Genomic DNA, 19,880 nt, shown 5'->3' on the forward strand with positions numbered 1-19,880 from the left:
AGGATTACTAGGCATAAAATTCTGATCAAATCGACGACGACAATTGGTGACTGAATGCCCAAAAATGTTACATAATTGACATTGTATATGAGCACGACAATTGTTGGAAGTGTGACCAGTTTTATCACATGTATTGCATTTTGGTCTATTATTTCCTGCGTTACGATTTTCAAAATTTTGACGATTCCCAGAAAAATTATTGTGTCCATTATAGGACTGTTTGCTAGGCCCATTATAACCATTGTTGGACCTATTATTTTTCAGCCCAATCATGCTTGACCTATCAACGCCAGACCCAAGAATGCTTTGTTCGTTAGATCCACCATGTCCATTAGAAGAGGAATATTGATGGTTTCTGAAAGAAGATGAAAAGCCTCGTGATTGCCCTTTCGAGTTCCATCCGCGACTGTTTTCTTTAATAACAACATTCGCTGATCTATTTGAGACGTTAGAATGAGAGAGTTCGAGACGTTGTTCTTGATTTAGAAGAAGCCCCGTGAGATCTTCAATGCTCACTGGTTCAACTCGTGTTGTTACAGCAACAACAAGGGAATCATATTCAGGGCCGAGGCCACTAAGAACGTAGGTAAGGAGATCCAAATCAGAGACTTTTTCGCCGATAGAGGCAAGTGAATCGGCAATAGATTTTACAGATTGCAGATAATCAGTCATACTTTTTGTTCCTTTCTTTTGAGTTTGAATAAGAAGTCGTAACTGAACTAACCGTGCCTTAGATTGAGTTGCAAACATTTTCTCCAAGGCCGTCCATAGTCGAAATGACGTTTCACAAGCATCACCAACAACTTGAGCCAATATAGGTTCGGTGAGGGTGGAGAGAAGCCAACTTATGATACGTTGATCTTGTTCTTCCCATGATTCGAAAGCAGGATTGACGATCATGACTGCTTCTGAAGTTTCTTCTGCCGGAGCAAGAGTTGGGCTCGGGGCAAGAAGAGTTCCGTTGACATAAGAAAAAAGACGATTCCCCTTTAAAACGGGAATAACTTGAGATCGCCAGAGTACGAAATTTTGTTGATTCAGTTTCACAGAAATAGGCTGGAGGAAAGAAGAAGCTAATAGAGGAATATTTTTACTCTCAGCCATTACTTAGGATCGAAAAAGAAATTAATCAGAAGCTCTGATACCAAGAAGAAAGATAGTAAGAAGATAAGATAGAGAGAAGATTAGAATTGATATTGTGTATATTATTGATAAACAATAGACATATATATATACATGAAATGGGAAAATGAAAAGTCTAAGACTATGAAAAGCTAAGAATATGAAAAGCTAGAAATACGAAAAGTTTTTAAATAATAAATGAGGAATTAATTATTTGGTTTAATACTTTTCCTTGTAAGTCATTGTCTTATGACCGATGCTCAAACGTGTAGACCGAGTGGAAGAATCATAGGCAAGAAACCTCCTTCCGGACAATGCAATCAAGAGAATGACTCTGATTGTTGTATTCAAGGAAAACCTTACACGACCTACAAATGTTCGCCGTCAATTACAAGTAATACAAAGGCGGTCCTCACCCTCAATAGCTTCCAAAAGGGTGGTGATGGAGGAGGTCCATCTGAATGTGACAACCAGTATCACTCAGACGACACTCCGGTTGTGGCACTATCAACCGGATGGTACAACAATGGAAAAAGGTGCCTAAATGACATTATTATTAGCGCAAATGGAAAGAGTGTAAGGGCAAAGGTGGTGGACGAGTGCGACTCCACCATGGGATGTGATGACGATCATGACTATCAACCTCCTTGTCCTAACAACATTGTAGATGCCTCCAAAGCTGTATGGAAAGCTTTGGGAATCCCTGAAGGAGACTGGGGTGATCTCGATATCACATGGACCGACGCTTGAGTACGTCTCAACACTGTGACATGTTGAGCTTTGATATGTGTTTGCTCCAAATTATACTACTTTTATTATGCTACATTATGCTTATTTTTGATGGTTATGTGATGCCTATAACTATCTTTATGCAAGTCTTGTTTTTACTAAAAAAAGGTCAAATACAATGTTTGTAAAAAAATGATTTCTTGTGTTCAATTTTTAAAGCAATCTTTATATCTTTATTTTTCAGTGATCCATATCACCATGAAAATTGTGAATAACCCGATAAAAAATAAGTAATACAAATGAAGTTATGACAAAATTTATCATTTATAAATATAAGAACGACATCAAGACGATCAACAATATTATGATCACATAAAACTAAATCATAGAGCTAAAACACCTCCATCTTAATAACTATAGTTATAAATAGTTACATTTGACAGAGATATTGATCCGTAATTCTTTTCCACAATATATTGACGTGAATATTATTGATTTAGAAAAAAAGTAGGGTATAAATTAAGACTTGTAGAGTAAACAATTATATTTACATTATTGATCTTTATTAAAAGGATAAGATCCATAATTTTTAAAAAGTTAAAAAATGAATGCTGAAAACTAGTTAATATCGGATAAATTCAAGTCACGATAATAATTGTTGTCATTGATTTATTGAGATACAACTTAATAAATCAACCAAAGATTACACTTATATAAACCTTAAAACAAATGTGAAAATCTTGTGTGTTATGTAACCATGAAATTGGAATGTGTAATTCTAATTATTAAGTTTATTGAGTTTGATAGAACATTTAACATTAATAATTAAAATTAAAATTAGAATTTGAAATCAAATGAGATTTTATAATTTATAATTTACTCTTTTTAACTCGTAATGATAATTATAATATTTATTTATTTTTATATATTTTTCAAACAAAAATATCTTATTATTTTATATTTATAACATAATTAACGTGTTGAATCTATACTTTATTTTTAATAAAAAAAATTAAATGCCAAATCAATATATTCATTTTTTTTATAATTTAGTAACTTTATACTGATATATATTTTTTAATTTAGAAGTTAACATGTCGAATAAATTATTTATATATATATATATATTTCATTTAGGAATTTAGCATGTCGAATTGATATTTTTGAGTAAGTTAATATGTTAAATCGATATTATTATTGTTATTTTTTATTTAGAATCGATCTCTAGATAAAAAAGAACTTGACTTGAATTATCTTAATTGTGTCAAATTAATATCTTAATAATATAAATAAATATACTCAAATTAATTTTGTAATATTTTTTTCAAACAATGAATTACAATTTTAAAATTTTCATAATATAGGAATTGAATTACAATTTTAAAGTTTAATTTTAAAGTTTTTCATAGTATATGAATTGTAATTCAAAATCAATTCTAATTCATTAAGATAGTTCAAGTGACAAGAGTGGTTCTATGAAACCAAATACAATATCATTTAATTCACACTTACAACGTTTTAAATTGAATTATGTGCCATGAGTCATGACTAATGAGATAATACTAACATTCTACATTAAAAGAATATATATAAATATATATAACTTTTATTTAAAGTGTTTTAAGTAGAAATAAAACTCGTGAGATTTTATATCTAAAAACAACCCCCCTCCAATATCCTTTCAACATTTGAAAAGTGTCTCATAATTCTTTATTTCATGTCCACACCTCCAATATAAGGGTTCTTCATTTGAAAAGTGTCTCATAATTCTTTATTTCAGGTTCACACCAAATATTTGATATTGATTCTCATTTTTGTGACCTTATCAACCTCTCATATCTTGTACATGTCTATCACATATTTACCAATAAGTTGTGTTTTCATCAATTTGTTTAACTTAATGTCAACTCGCAGTTTCGTATCAAATTAGTTTGTATTATTAAAAACGAATTTAAGAAAACTTTATTATTAAAACATTCTCACCATTCCAAAAGATATCATTATTTGTTTCTTAGTAAATATAGAAAAATAAAAGGTTAAACAAGTTGGTCTTAGATGCTTATGAGTAACATATTTTAAATCATTTATGGAATAAATTTTGGTTAGAATTTGTTTTTGCACATGAAAACGTTGCAGAGGATACAAAGGCATTGAATTGAAATATGGATTCTCAATAACTAATCCATATATATGTTCAACTTGCGTGACTGAAGCAACAAAACCATTATTAAATTAACCAAAGTTGACCCCTTTCTTGATCTCTTCAAGCAAAATGCCAATTAAATCATCAAAAAAACTTTTAAATAATTTGCTAATTAACTCCTATAAAAGCCAAACATTGTGGTCATTTCTTACTATCTCAACCTTTAAGACTATAGAAATAGAGCAATATAGAGAATGATGAAAATCATCAACTCAAAAACATGCTTTGTGGCCTTGCTTTTCCTTGTAAGTCATTGTCTTATGACCGAAGCTCAAACGTGTAGACCGAGTGGAAGAATCATAGGCAAGAAACCTCCTTCCGGACAATGCAATCAAGAGAATGACTCTGATTGTTGTATTCAAGGAAAACCTTACACGACCTACAAATGTTCGCCGTCAATTACAAGTAATACAAAGGCGGTCCTCACCCTCAATAGCTTCCAAGAGGGTGGTGACGGAGGAGGTCCATCTGAATGTGACAACCAGTATCACTCAGACGATACCCCGGTCGTGGCACTATCAACCGGATGGTACAACAATGGGAAAAGATGCCTAAATGACGTTATTATAAGCGCAAATGGAAAAAGTGTAAGGGCAAAGGTCGTGGACGAGTGCGACTCCACCATGGGATGTGATGACGACCACGACTATCAACCCCCGTGTCCTAACAACATTGTAGATGCCTCCAAAGCTGTATGGGAAGCTTTGGGAATCTCTAAAGGAGATTGGGGTGAGCTCGATATCACATGGACCGACGCTTGAGTTCATATCAATATTGTGACAAAATTGAACTTTGTCTAGTTTATTATCTTATAATATGCTATTTTATGATTATGTGATGCCCAAAATATATATGTGTGTGTAATTCTTCTTTTTACTCTTAATATAACGTTTATAAATAATAAATTTTAGTTGCATCAAATTTATAAGTAAATTAAAAATTCATAAGAAACCAACAATTTTTTTTTTTGTTGTGAAAAGAAAATTTGATAAAATGACACTAAAGATCACCTTATTTCCTACAAGTAATAACGCATAAATAAAATGCGTTGGTGACACTTTTCTTTTTTTCGGACGAAAATGCCCCCGTTGCGAGACGTAACCGGCAATCGCGAGATGAATTTTTTTTTAAAAAAAATAAAAAAATTTGCGTCTCGCAAGTGTGGACGTCTCGCGACATGTGCAAAATTGTCCGAAAAAAAATGTCACCATCACATTTAATTTTATTCGCATACCCTTATAGGAAATAAGGTGATATTTAGTGTTATTTCATCAAATTTACGTTGTGAAATGGTACTAACTTTTTTTTAAAATTAAAAAGATAGATATAAAAACTAGGTCAAATGACATTTGTTATGAATGAAATTTTAATTTTATATATACAAAAAGTGTAAAGTTAAAATGATAATATTTTATAAAACAAATAAGAGAAGCTCTTGAGACGTGACGGCGGTAAAATCTTCATCTTCCTTGGCGATCTCTCTTTCTCTGCAAATGGACCCAAAAACCGACAAGCTTGTCCGAAGAACAACCGTCGTGGCTACGGCGACCGCTGCCTACTTCCTTCTCACCGCCGACTACGGTCCCGGTCCCAACATCCTTGACCCAGTGAGTATTCCCTCTATCATTTCCGATTCGACTCGATTCGCAAAACAAATGCATGTATTTTTCGCTTTTTCTAATGAGAATTTGTTTCTTCTCAACCTGGCTGAAGTTTATTGAATCCATTTTCATCTCCGGCGATGCTTGAATAGTTTATAATTCATTATCTTCAGAATAAGCGTTCAATTCTAGTAGATGTTGATATGAAAGACATGAACTTTGATTCAGCTGGTTATTGTAAAAACTTTAACTTGAAATTCATGATTTGGGCAGATTAAAAATGCAATCTTATCGGCTGAACGTTCTGTGAAGGGATTCATTTTTGGTGAAAAGAGTTCAAAAGAAGACAATAATGATCAGGAGAAGGTAGCACCACCACCCAGCAAGAAACAACAGCAGCCATAACTCTTTTATGTTTTAGGGTTTCAAATGAAAATGGATAAAGATTACAATGGGATAACCATGTTTGTTTTTTTAATAAATTATGGGTTTGTGCTTTATAAGTTATATAGTCATGTTCTTTTAATAAAGGATGCAGGTCTAAGAAATTAACAAGGCAATTCTCTTGAAAATGTAACAAAGAATCTATAAAAAGTATGTATTTTGCATCAATTATGTTTAATGATTAAAAATGTCATTAAAAACAATAACAATAGTCTAATTGAATAGTGGCTATGTCAAAATTTTAACGAGCAAACAACACTCTTCAGCCTCGCAAACTAAGCATTGAACTTTGCACTTGCAGTGATTGTCAAAAACTAGGCTTCTGTTGTAGAGTCCTCACCTGTAAAAGAACATTTTAAAGAGCAAAAACTTCAGCAATTGGACATCAACAAGAAAACAATTTTATGAGATCAATTGGATGTTACACAGAATGTGAACATACCCTTTGGCTTAGGCTTGACGCTTTCACGGGCCTTCTTCATTTCCATCTTCAATATTGTCTCAGCTGCACAGTAGTAACCGAAATGAAATTTGTGTTTAGGGGAAAAGAAAGGTAAAGGAGAATCATTGGAAAGTCGATTATTTACCTTTAAATTTCCTCTTTTTGTTAGCTCTTCTCCTTTTCCTTTCTGCTTGAGTCAACTCAGATTCTTCTTTTATATTTCCTCCTTTACCACTAAAAACTTCCTCAGGAGCAAGCATTGCAGCATCCGACACCGCCAGAGGTGCGATCTAACAATGAACGTGGTATATATCTAATGTCAGCACAAATTCTAGGAAAAGCTAATTATATATTTTTTTTAAAAAGCATCATCACCTCTTCAATTGCCAAGGCAGGAACATTGGTTTGTATAGACATATCTTCTATAACCTGCCAAAGTTAATTTGAAATAAGACTCTCTTCATTGGGTTCATTGTTCTATCAGAGCGGAAAAAAAGGATAAAGGCAAATGTACCGGTTTTGGAGTGAAGTGGAAATGTGACAAAGCGTCCAACCTCAAACATAGTTTCTTGAATAGTGTGTTTGCCTGGCCACACATCATATTATAAGAGACAGATTTCATAAATGATATTTGCCAAAATTGATATTCTATAATGATTATTTGATAGTAAGCGAAAGGAAAATGATCCAAAACGAACCTCCTTCTTTAACTCATCTGTCACTGATGATGCTTTTGAAACGAGTCCAGTGGTTTGAACATACTCGTCCTGCAATATCAAATTACATATCTCAGTTTTTGTTTCAGAAATGAATGTTATAGACATATGTCCAACAATATGAAGGGATTTGAAATCTGAATTAGTGATCCAGCAATGTATGATATTTATGGCAATGTAAGTAAGCGAGAAAATCAAATCTTTCTATATTGATGCTATACACAAATAATAGCTTCTGATACTATTATCTATCATATCTATATAACTATATATAAAGTTTATTATAAGAATAGACCAACCTCGTATACTTCAGCAAGCCCCTTACTGCTCTTGTTCTCATCCTGAAATGCAAATAAATATTAAACTCAACATAACCACACAGAAAGAAAAAAAAAAAGAAAAAATATGATTACCATTCCCTTCAGTTCTTTTGGTGCTCGATTAGGCATGATAAGAGACTTCTGGACATCATCAAAGTGCCCCTGTAATCATCATATTACATTTTTCAATAATTTACAGAACCATCTTTGATAAATGTATGTGATATATCATATATGGCTCATGATCGAGAGATGAAATGAGATATAAAGGAAAAGGAAATTTAAATCTTACCTCAACGATCCGTTTTCTAATCAAATCCTCAATGGATGCAGTAACCTCCTCTGTTATTACAGGGGCAGGCCTCACATTATGCTCAAAATCTAAATCAACTTCTAGGGCACTGTTCTTGGGCCTTTTAGGAGCACTTATCTATAAACAAAAAGGATTTAATCTCACACAATTTATTTTCTATAAACACTGTAATAACAACAAAATTGATAATCAAGTCAATAGAGTTTAGTTACCTCTCCCATCATGTTCCAATTTTTTGGATCAAGGTTAGACTTCTCCATTTGTTCTACCTTCAATCTAAGCTTCTCCTGTTCTTTTTCATGAGTAGAAAGAACACCTTTCTGCAAATTAAGAACATAAGAAAATTATAGTTTTTGATTTCTTGGGTATTTAACAACATTCCAAAGCTCTCCAGTTGTTTACCTTGCTACCAAGAGTGCTTCCTTTTTCTGGCTGATCATCATCTGATCCATCCAATTGACTAGTTAACCTTGAATTTGGTTTTTGAGTCTTTTTTTGAGCGACAAAGAAGTCTTGGTATCTAAGTATGGAGTTGAAAGGATACACTAGTGTTACTATGAGAAGAATGCATTCAAAGATGAAAGACAGACAGAAGAACAAACCTGGCATTATCTTCTTCTTCTTCATCATCTTCAAGATCCTGCATAAGTCCAAACTACAAAACAAAATGGAACATTAAAGTTCTTGAACATCAAAAACTTATGTTTCTCATATAGCTAATAGTTAAACTCAAAAACCCTCACCTGGTCATCATCATCTTCTTCATCGTCGTCTTCTTCTTCATCTTCTTCATCATCCTCCACATGACCCTTTTTAGAATCATTCTTTTTCGTCTTCGTTCCGTACTCCCTTGCTTCATCTTCCTGCAAGTACTCTTCCAATTCCTTAATCTTCAAAAATCGATCTTCAATCCCACCATCACCTTTCTCCCCCTCCTCCTCCTCGACCTCCTCGTCTTCTTCGTCTTCCTCGACCGACCCTTCTTCATCTACCTCGTCATCCAAATCATCCATGTCCTCATCTTCCATACTATCCGAACCCTCTTCATCATCAGTTTCCATCGCCAAAGATTCCTCCTTTTCGTTCTCCACATTCCTATCTTTCGCGACAACTTCACCAAATAACTTTGATATGTTCTCAGGGGTTTTCTCCAATTTCTTCAGTTCCCTACGGAAGTTTGAAATCAATGGTTGCGATTGAAGATCTATTTGCTGCCAAATCTGTTCGGCGTCGAAACCCTTAACGAGTAGATTATCGAAAGGAGACTTGGGGGTGTGAGGACTGAGAGAAGAGAATATGAACTGAGAAGCCAAACGAGCAGCTTCAGAGAGTTCCGAAGACGAAGAAAGATAAAGAGGTGGCTCTGACGACTTCAGGCGCCGAAGAGCTTCTATACCCTCCGAGTTACTTACTGTCGCCATTGAGTAGAGAAAATCGTAGTGAAGTCGCTAGTTAAAACTAGGTCAAATCAGTATAATTTTTCTTGATGAAATTTGTTGATAGAAGACGACGATTAGAATGATTTCTTCAACTTGCGAGCATAAGAACTTGAAGAGAACTGTGCGGCGGCGGCGGTTGAAGGAGGGTCTTTTAGGTTATATAATTATAAAATATAATTTAGTTTTATTTTATCAGTATACAATTTATAAATATATTTTTTTTCTCAATACTGTTTTTAAAATTCATTATTTTTAGTGGGATAAACTTATTTAATTAATTTTATGACTAATGCTTTAATAATAATAATAATTTAATAAATAATATTTGTTGTTGGATATATGAAAAATGTTTTTTTTGTGTTAGGTTTCTTCTGTTTTTATTTTTACTTGCAATATATTGTGCTTAATCTTTTTTTTAAACAAAAATATAAGTCTACATCTTATTTTATATGAGATTATTTTAGTTAAATAATTAAAATATTATTCATTAATATTTATTATACAATAAAATAAAACAAAATAATGTAATTATTTACATTCACATTCATTTTATTTAGGTTTAGAATAATTCATGCATAACACACTTATACCATATATTTTATAAAATACTTTTTTATATAAACAGATTTTTTAATAATATATAAAAAATTATATTATTATAAATAAATAATTTTTTTTATAAAATATGAAAATAAATAAATATATTGATTAGATTATATATTTAATAATATTTATTAATTTTTGAATTATGACAGAAAACACAAATATCATTCAGGCATATTTACTAGTAAAATCGGAAAAAAAAACCGTCATCACCAGGAATGTCCCATCCCGGACAACTACCAATAAAACCGAGAAAAAAAAACCGCCATCACGAAAAAATTCAGATAAAAAAGTGTGGTGCGGATTACAATTGGTATTCCTAATTATGTAACTTAAATATAAAGGTCTTCAATTCTAATGGAGAAAAATATTATAAAAAACTCTTCATTTATATAACTCACTCAGGTAACTAAAGTATAAAATATCAATCACGAGTTTAATTTTTTCTTAAAACGATTTAAGTAAGTGAAAATCAGGATCATGAAACGGAAACACTTCAAAAAGAAATGAGGACAAAGGAAACAAAAACAAATAAACCCCCCAACAAACATGGAGACAGCCCAAAGGTGAAAAGGAGGCACACTTGTATGACCTAATTTTTAGAGAATAACCTCTCACAATGTACCAAGAAATCTTACAAGAAATATTTACTAATTCAGATTGAAAATAATGTTACAATAATTTTCCTTTAACAAGGTGGTTACAATTGGATGATGGAATCAATCATGTCACTATCAAACACACTATAGCCTCTTTGGAACCATCTTTATAAACTGTTTTTTTGTTGTGAAGAGTAAAATAAATTAGGATCCAACATGGAAAAAAACACAAAAAGAAGCTTAACAAGGTTGCGAAAAAGAACATGTTTAGAAACATATAAAAGTATAATAAGAACAAACTTTAACAAGGGAGCATTGCATGATCAAAGTAGTTAGTTCCACTCTCCTTCAAATATTGTTGTTTCTCTTTTTTTATACCATTATTTTTCATCATCATACATAACCCATCTTAATGATCTGCAGAAGGATTACCTCTGATGAAAGAACCTCTTCTATTCCCACCAAAGATCACATCTTTCAATCTATAAATAGGTCGGCCCAACATTCTTCCGATTTTCTGCAAATGGATCCGAAATTAGGGTTTATCAACTACTAAAATCTAAACATCAATTACCAGCAAAGAAGAATTCCTAAAACTAACTTCCTGCTAACAAATCTCACAATTGTTTGATCTAGGGTTATTTGAATAACCAACTGGTTATTTCGAGATAACCTTCATAGAAAATGCATATAAATATAAGATATTTTGGTTAATGATTTGAACAATGTGATTCAAAGGTAGATTGTTGATTGGATAATGGGTTATTTAAAATTAATCTCAAATAACCCACATCAAACAAGGCCTAGAAAATCAAATGATGCTATAGTCTGCCTACACACACAAAAATGGATACCAATGAAAGGCAAAAGTGTATAATGCCTATTACTATTCACTCCTAGGCCCTAGCATGAACCAAAACCTAAAAATACATTTTAATTCTAATTTGAAAACACTTACAATTTTAATTATAATTTGGAAAAACTTAAACTTTTAATTCTGTATCCAGATCTAGATGAAAAACAATCAATAATTTTTCAACCTGTCTCTAACTAAGTTTAATTACCAATCATAATCTCATCCAGACAGAATCCAAGTGTTTCCAAATGGGAAACCTAGAAGAATAGCTAATCAATATACATGTACCTCGTCATTGATGCCTAACTGACACTTATCCTTTTGCCAATGCTGTCCAATGATTACAAGACCCATAACAGCTGCTGCCACAAAAATGGACCAAAATGAATTTGCATCTTTGGCATGTGTATATAGGGAAAGAGCTTGTCTCTTCCACCAAGCCTGACATGGGAGTTCAGAACCATTGTGTTGCTTATCTTCTTCTTCCTCCTCATCTGGTAACTGCTGTGGACTTAAACCTAAGCTTCTCACAGATGGATCGGTTGGGTGAGGAATGTCTGATGTGGACTCAGTAAATGTAGTATGAGAACTAAAAAATCTAGTCTCCTCAGTAGCCAAATCAAAATCTGTTTTAGATAAACTATTACCCTGGTCATCAAATAGCGTTATTCCAGGAAATTCATCCTCCATTGTCAATCCTTTTGCATTCAAACTCTTTCCTTCTATCGTGTCAGATTTACCCACTTGCTCAACAACAATTTCATCTTCTTCATCTTTACCTTCTTGTACATTCTGTTTTTTAGTAGCCTCAGATTCTATGGGTAAATTTTCATGCTGACTTGGGGGGAAAACAAAATGACCAGACATAAAAAGAGCATCTGATGTATTTTCATCAACAACCATATTTTCCTTTTCATCTATAACCGGTGGTCCAACTTGATCTGCACTAGGAGCAGCCGCATAAGCTGATGCTGTAAGTGAAACAACTTCCCATTCTGCTCCTCGATTAGCATTTGGTCCCACCTCCTCACTATTTTCCATGGAAATACTTGTAGAGTATTCTAAACACAATAGAACATGTTTTAAGATACAATTCAATTATGTAAGATTCATAAATCTATCATTTCCCTTTTCCAAACAGTATAAACAAGTGAAAGAGATCAGAACATTGAGCCAGGAAAACAAGCAAGGCATCAAAGTAAGAAGCATGAGAAAACAAATAAACAACCACTGAGAAACAAAATCAACGTTAATTTCATAATCTGGATCCTCAGGTTCAAGAATCGAGTCATTTAGAAGTCAACCTACAGCTTTTGGCCAGTTAAAAGCGATCACAAATTTAGTCGAAATCTGTAGCAGGTCAAGTAGATGATGTTCTTGATAATAGATTTCGTAGATTCATGTGTAAGTAATTAAGTGTAACTTTGCCGCGCTATAGTTGTAATAGATACAAATAAATAAATCTTGGACTGAAGACAAAGAAAGAAACAAGGAATGAATGAAAACAAAAGAAGTAACAAGAGTCGATCTGGAGAGATATAAGCAATAGATTTGCTTATAGTGATGCGATTTGAAGACGGATTGGACGGAATAACACATGATTGAGTGATTACCTGGATCGAAGGAAGCTGCTGCGGCGAGAAATTGGGGAGAGAGAATGGAGGATTTGGTGTTGATGATGATGATTCGATGAATGGTAAAACGTGGCCGGTGGAACACAGTATGGTTTACCGGCAAATGTGGCGTGTTCGCCTGTCATTTTGCATCTTTTATTTATTTAATATAAATAATTACTAAAATGAAAAGAGATAAAAGCAAGATTAAAAAAAAATAATAATAATTTTTACACAATATTTATTTTGTAAATGAGTAATAATATTTTATTTTTATTTTTTTAATATTAAAATTTAAAATAAATATTATTTTTATGCTTCTCCAAAATCCATATGACATGCCACATAATTATATAATTATATCCTGTTACCCAAAAATCAAAATAAAAATAACAATTTCTTAATTCATTATCATTATAATATAATATAGTAGGAAGATATATTCTTAAAATATTCTTAATATATTTTAAGAATCATATCATACATTATAGTGGTATCATACATTATAGTGGTAACTTATAAGTATTATAAATTGAGAAAAATGTCAATTTTATCATCGAATTAAAATAAAATATTAACATATATCATCGAACTAATTTTTATTCGTTTATATCACTGTAGTTGAATTTAATGTTCATCTATGTTGCTAGTTAACTAAAACATTCGTCTTGTTAAGATTTTTGTTAAATGAGTGAATAATTGACATGTCATTTTTTAAAAATTAATATATTATATATTTATTTTTATTTATCATTCTAAATAATAAAATCAAAAACCATTACATTTTCAAAATATTCACTTTAAAAAAAATTAATATATCTTCCCTTCTAATTTTTTCCACTCCATTTGCTTTTGAGTGATTCATTTTCAATAATTCAAAACGATTCCATCCGTGGGAGCATATCACCGGCGGTTACTGAACTAGACGACGACAATGACGACGATGAGAAGGCGGCGGTAGGTATTGGTTTGAGGGTTTGACCAGGTGTTGGTAATTAATGTTTGGTTATTGTTGTTCCTCCATGTCTCTATGTCATCATCATAGTCGGGTGTTCCAATTTCATGGCAGTAATTGATCGATTAAGTATAGTAATTAACTGGGCTTAGTAGAGAGTATCTTACTAAAGAAGAAAAAATATGATTCGAGTCAGATGGAGAGAAAGAGATATGCGATGATAAATACTCAATAGATTTTATAATTGACTAAAAAAATAGATCTTTCCCATTTTTTTAAAACATTTCTCTCATAAACAAAAAAATTAATAAATTTGGATGTTTTTATTAACTAGTGACATAAATATGAACATTAAATTCAATTTATAAAATTGATAAAATTAGTTCGATCATAAAATTGATATTCTTCCCACTAAAAATCTAGTTATTCAATTTATAAAATTAAAATAATAGTTGATTATTTTTGAATAAATAAAATCAAAACAATTAATCTATGTCAAAGCCTAATCAAACAATTAATTAGATTAATTATTGTAATAAATAAATCCTAAACTAATTAAGGATAATGGCCAAAAGAAATAAATAAAATAATTTAGGATAATTGTTGTGTCTTTGAAATAAATTATTTATTAAACCCAAAAATATAAAAAAATATAAAAATTTGACAAAATAAATGTCACATTTATTTTAAATAATTTGTATATTTTAAAAGATTGAAAAATAAAGCCAAAAGGGTAAAGAAAAATCAATTTGAAAATTAAAAGAGAACTAACATAACACTCCACAACTATAACTCCCGCTTAAACTCAAAGCGCTTCCAGAAGGAATCAAACTCGAAAAATGAAAAAAAATAAGAACGAAAAAATGGGACAACGGATTAGTACATAGCTCGCAAACACACTTCACCAGACTCAGAACTTACTGTTTGACGAACGCGAACCCAAGACCTCAGAGAGGCTAAAAATATCCACTTTTTGTTGTCACTAGGCTAGAGGAGGGGATACAAAAAAATTTAATTTCAAATAAGCCCTTAAGGTTTAAATTAAAAAATTAACATGTAATCGGGTGTAGCCGAAATCCAAAAGGATCGCTACAGTCGAAATCACAGTCATCAGATAAATGCTGAATTTTCATCCAACGCATAAGAGTTGTTTACATCCCCCATTGTAACAGAAGAAAACGTGTGCGCGAAGTAGCAAACGGCTGCTCCAACGTTGTCTCCTCCAATGCGGATGGAAGGCTCAAACGCTAACTGAACGCCAACGGAGCGTCCCACGTTCGCCAAATACGCGCAAAACGACGTCATTTCCTCCTAGATTGTTGTATTCATTGCGATGTCAAATGGATAATTATCCACTACCATCTTTGATTTTTCAAAGATGGAATTTCATCGTTTCTTGATCGTTTGACTTGATTCGAAAAGTGAAATGATTACCATACTTCGGTGATCATTTTCCCTAAGCATATGATCGTCATGATGGCCTAAACCAACAATTGACCGGAAGAACAGTCTAAACACCATTATGAGTGTTTGACTAATTGAAGCTTACTTGGTCGATCAATCGACCTTGGGAGGCTATAAATAGTCTCCATTGATGAATCTGAAAGTAAAAGATCCACTCTCAAGCCCTCAATCAAGAAATTTCATAAATTTGTCATTAAAGCTTCAAAACTTCTGAATTTTCGGAAATTCTATATAAGACATCAAAGCTTGCATTTATGCATCCTCAAATCTTCTCTAAAGATTAAGGAGTGTTCTCTAATCCTTAGTAAACTTTTAATCATCCTCTATATCGAATTACTAGTTTGAATTGAAATTTTAACATTTCAGTTTTGATAGTTCGGTATACTGTCTGGATAATCGATTTTCTTGATTGAGAAACGATTTAAGGATTATTTGTGAGTTTTCTGTTGAAGCCAAACACAATCAATCGATCTAAACTAAAAAACCCCAAATTTAAATTTGAAAAATTCAAAATCGGTTTTCTGTTTTTGAGTTAATCATCAAGAACAATAGCCCATAAAGTTACCCAACATGTTTCTATTGATGTTGGACACCTATTTGGATCATATTTGAATCTCGATCATGTTTGATCAAAATTAAAATTTTCAAAAAAAATAAAAAAATTAAGTTCTTAAATTGGTCCAAATGAACAGTCAGTGTTTATGTTTTGGTACCAATCAATCATATGAAGTATAAAGAAGTTATTTCCAAACTTCTTACACTTCATTAAACTTTAAAACCAAAAATCCGATTTGTGACCTTCAAACTATTTTGCAAAAACTCGATTCAAGAAATTCCTTGGGTTATTCATAAAATCTTTGCGACTAGAATCCATAAGAAATAAAATGCAGTCATCATTTTTGTTATAATGGAAGAATCAATACTTGGACTAAATATCAAGATGGTATGTACTAACTGTTATTTTGGCACAATTAGAATCCCACATTGGAATATGATGGGAGTGAGAGAAGTTTCTTAGTATAAAAAAAACTCTCCTCAAAATTAGAATCTCACAACAGAAGATGATGAGAGTGGGGAAATTTCATAGTCTATAAAAGAAACTCTATCTCCTTTAGTTTATTGTATTCAATACTTATATATCTTCTTTTTTATTAATTGATAGCCTTAGTGCTCGGAGACGTAAACAATATTTGGATGAACTCCGTTATCAATTTCTTAGTGTGTTCTTTCTTACATTTCTTCTTTTATTCTATCAGTTTTCCCAACAAGTAGTATCAGAACCAAATGTGAGGTCGAATTTGAAGTTTGCAGTGGAAATATTTGATGGAACTGGGCATTTTGGCATGTGGAAATGTGATGTTCTAGATTATCTTTTTTAGCAGGGTTTAGATGTTGCTAGGTCAGAAAGCCAAATGGTATAAAAGAAAAAGAATGGAGTATCATTAATCAGTTGGCGTGCAGAACAATTCGATCGTGCATGTCTAGAGAGTAGAAGTATGCTGTGAAGAACGAAACTTCTGCACAGAAACTATGACAAACATTGGAGGATAAATTTCTAAAGAAGACTAGTTAGAATAAGTTCCTTATGAAGAAGCGTTTGTTCCGATTTGATTACTAATCAGATACTACTATTAATGAACACATTACTAAGTTTAATCAATTAGTATCAGATTTTTTAAATATTGATGTGAAATTTGAGGATTAAGATCTGATCTTTATGTTGTTATCGTCCCTACCTAATGTATTTAAACATTTAAAAACAACGTTACTTCATGGGAAAGGAAATGAATCTCTTAATGTTGTAAATTCTGTTTTTTATAGTCACGAATTGAAAAAATAGGACAAAAGAAAAAACAAAATATCTATAGTAGATGAAGCATTGGTAGGAAGAGATCTTCAGCTAAACAAATAAAAAAGGAGAGAAGGAAGATCCAAAAATAGAGTTGCTAAAGATGAATGTGTTTTCCGTCATGAGAAATGACATTAGAAGAAAAACTGTCCAAAGCTGAAAAAGAGATGGAATGATTCTGAAGATACAAATGTTGCAGAAAACAAAAATGATACAGATTCAGACATCTCTTTGACGATGTCACACACAACTAAGGATGACAATGAGACAGTTCGGGGCGGAGAATACATTTACCATCCCCGCCACATTTGATTTTTTCGGTTTTTGGGAATTCTCCTGGGGCAACGTTAATAAAATATTTATAAAAGAAATAAAAAAATTATATAAACGAATTTTTTAATATAATATATATGATAATATATTGAAATTTTATATTATTATAAAGAAATAAACTTACAACTCTTATAAAATATAATTAATAAATATATTTGTGATTTTATATTTCATTGTGTGTTTATTATAGTGTTCGGGACGAATCGGGGTGAGATCAGGGTGGGTCAGGGCGGGAGACACAAATACCATTCCCGCCCCATCCCCGTTCGGTTTCGGAGAAAACCGTCCCAAACGGGACAATTCGGTTCAGTTTTCGCAGTGCGGTTTTAAATTGTCATTCTTACACACAACATCACATCTTGATACGTGAATACTAGACTCAGCTTGCACTTATCATATGCCATTAGTTCGAGAGTGGTTGTTTAACTTCAAAATACTAGAGGGTAGAATTGTTAAATGATAAATGATCATACATGTAAAATAAAAAGGATAGATTCAATCAAATTGAAAAATGATGATGGATCCACCAGAATTGTCAGAGATGTTTGATATGCCTACACGTGAGAATGAAAAATGAAAAATTTAAAATAATCTCTAAAACACTAGTGATATTGAAAGGCATTAGAAAAAGCAGTAATATGTACTACTATCAAGGTAGTACAGTTAATGAGATAACAACAACTATATCAACTTCAAGCAGCAGTAAAGAATCAGAGACAACAAAGCTATGACATATGTGTTTGGGACATGTTGTTGAGAATTCTATGAAAATTCTTGTTAAGAAAGGATTGCTGAAATACACAAATATTTATAAATTAGATTTTGTGAACATTGTATTATGGGAAAACAAATGCGAGTAAAATTTGGCACGGTTATCCATAACACCAAAGGTATATTAAACTATGTGCACTCAGATGTATGGGGATTTGCCAATACACATCTCTTAGAGGTAGACATTAATTTGTTACTTTTATTGATGATTTTTCCAAAAGAGTATTAGTGTTTACTATTATGAACAAAGATTAAGTGTTTAAGATTTTTCTTAAATGGAAAACTCAAGTTTAAACTAGAGAGGAAGAAAGATCAAAATTCTTTAAACTGATAACGGTGGAGAATACAAATATAATATATTTTAGAAGTTATTTCAAGAGTGTGGCATAGTTCGACACTACATAGTCAGAAAAACACCATAGTAAAATAGAGTATCAGAATGTATGAACAGAACATTGGTGGAGAAAGTTCGATGTATGTTGTCTAATGTTGGGTTAGACAAGAAATTTTGGGCAAAAGCTGTGTCATATGCTTAACATTTGGTAAATCGTCTACCATCTACACTTGGTGGCAAGACTCTATTAGAGGTATGGTCTAGAAATATGATACTAATTAGGATTTTTTGCATATTTTTTTGTTCTACAACGCATTATGTTGTAGCTAAATCAAAGTTAGATCCACGAGCAAAGAAGGCTATGTTTATGAGATTTACTCTAGTATTTGGATGTAAAGAAAACTATTATCAGTAGAGATGTTACTTTTGACGAATCTTTAATTTTTTATATAAAGTAACACCAGACAAGAATGATTGTACTCCGCAAAAGGTGGAGTTTGAGCAGATAAAGATAATCCTAACTACAAGTGACTCTCCGACAACAGATAAAAATTCAGATGAGGAAGAGGTAATTCTGACTCATGAACCTTCACAACAACGTGAATCAATTGTAGTGAACAGACCAAGACGATTTACTCAAAAACCATCTCGGTTTGTTGACATGACGGCTTATGCACTTCTAGTCAAAGATAACGTTCCATCCACTTTTTTAAATGCCATTCGAAGTACTGAAAATGGAAAGGTTCTATGAAAGATGAGATGCATTCTCTTTTGAAAAATGAGACATGGAAGTTGACGCATCTACTGAAAGAGAAAAAGTCTATTAGTTGTAAATGAATATTTTCAATGAAAGATGGATTCCCGATAAAACTGATTTCGCTACAAGACAAGATTGGTAGCTAAAGTTTACGCTAAGAAGGAAAAAGTCGATTATAATGAGTTATTTTCTCTTATTGTTAAACATTCTTCCATTAGAATTTGGTTGGCATTGGTAGCGTAGATAAATTTGAAGCTAGCTCACCTAGATGTGAAAACCGCATTCCTACACAATCATTTGAACGAGAAAATCTACATGTCTTAACTAAATTGATTCAAAGTTGCTGATAAAAAAAATTGGGTTTGCAAATTGAACAAATCATTGTACGGTTTGAAGCAATCGCCGAGACAATGGTAC

At 32.1% G+C, this 19,880-nt stretch overlaps 3 protein-coding genes and 1 pseudogene across 3 annotated transcripts; 2 read left to right on the top strand and 2 right to left on the bottom strand.

Annotated features, from left to right (window-relative positions):
* The first annotated feature begins 1,359 nt into the window (after nucleotides 1-1,359).
* Nucleotides 1,360-4,815, top strand: LOC124944499 (annotated as a pseudogene).
* A 662-nt stretch (nucleotides 4,816-5,477) lies between these two features.
* On the top strand, nucleotides 5,478-6,163 carry LOC124946102. The gene is made up of 2 exons (XM_047486669.1): nucleotides 5,478-5,661; nucleotides 5,929-6,163. Exons 1-2 carry the CDS (start codon nucleotides 5,548-5,550, stop codon nucleotides 6,058-6,060), a joined length of 246 nt encoding a protein of 81 aa, XP_047342625.1. The 5' UTR covers nucleotides 5,478-5,547; the 3' UTR covers nucleotides 6,061-6,163.
* Nucleotides 6,164-6,196: 33 nt separating this feature from the next.
* On the bottom strand, nucleotides 6,197-9,465 carry LOC124946101 (U3 small nucleolar ribonucleoprotein protein MPP10). Its single transcript, XM_047486668.1, has 13 exons — nucleotides 8,634-9,465; nucleotides 8,493-8,545; nucleotides 8,293-8,410; nucleotides 8,103-8,210; nucleotides 7,870-8,007; nucleotides 7,671-7,739; nucleotides 7,557-7,598; nucleotides 7,240-7,308; nucleotides 7,056-7,127; nucleotides 6,917-6,970; nucleotides 6,687-6,831; nucleotides 6,542-6,604; nucleotides 6,197-6,439 (listed from the first exon to the last, which is right to left on the bottom strand). Exons 1-13 carry the CDS (start codon nucleotides 9,309-9,311, stop codon nucleotides 6,414-6,416), a joined length of 1,635 nt encoding a protein of 544 aa, XP_047342624.1. The 5' UTR covers nucleotides 9,312-9,465; the 3' UTR covers nucleotides 6,197-6,413.
* Nucleotides 9,466-10,906: 1,441 nt separating this feature from the next.
* LOC124945030 (ATG8-interacting protein 1-like) lies at nucleotides 10,907-13,136 on the bottom strand. Its single transcript, XM_047485396.1, has 3 exons — nucleotides 13,001-13,136; nucleotides 11,676-12,448; nucleotides 10,907-11,048 (listed from the first exon to the last, which is right to left on the bottom strand). Exons 2-3 carry the CDS (start codon nucleotides 12,426-12,428, stop codon nucleotides 10,941-10,943), a joined length of 861 nt encoding a protein of 286 aa, XP_047341352.1. The 5' UTR covers nucleotides 12,429-12,448; nucleotides 13,001-13,136; the 3' UTR covers nucleotides 10,907-10,940.
* Nucleotides 13,137-19,880: the final 6,744 nt, after the last annotated feature.

This window comes from Impatiens glandulifera, chromosome 7, assembly GCF_907164915.1.
Source record: "Impatiens glandulifera chromosome 7, dImpGla2.1, whole genome shotgun sequence".
In the NCBI taxonomy this organism is placed as follows: domain Eukaryota; kingdom Viridiplantae; phylum Streptophyta; class Magnoliopsida; order Ericales; family Balsaminaceae; genus Impatiens; species Impatiens glandulifera.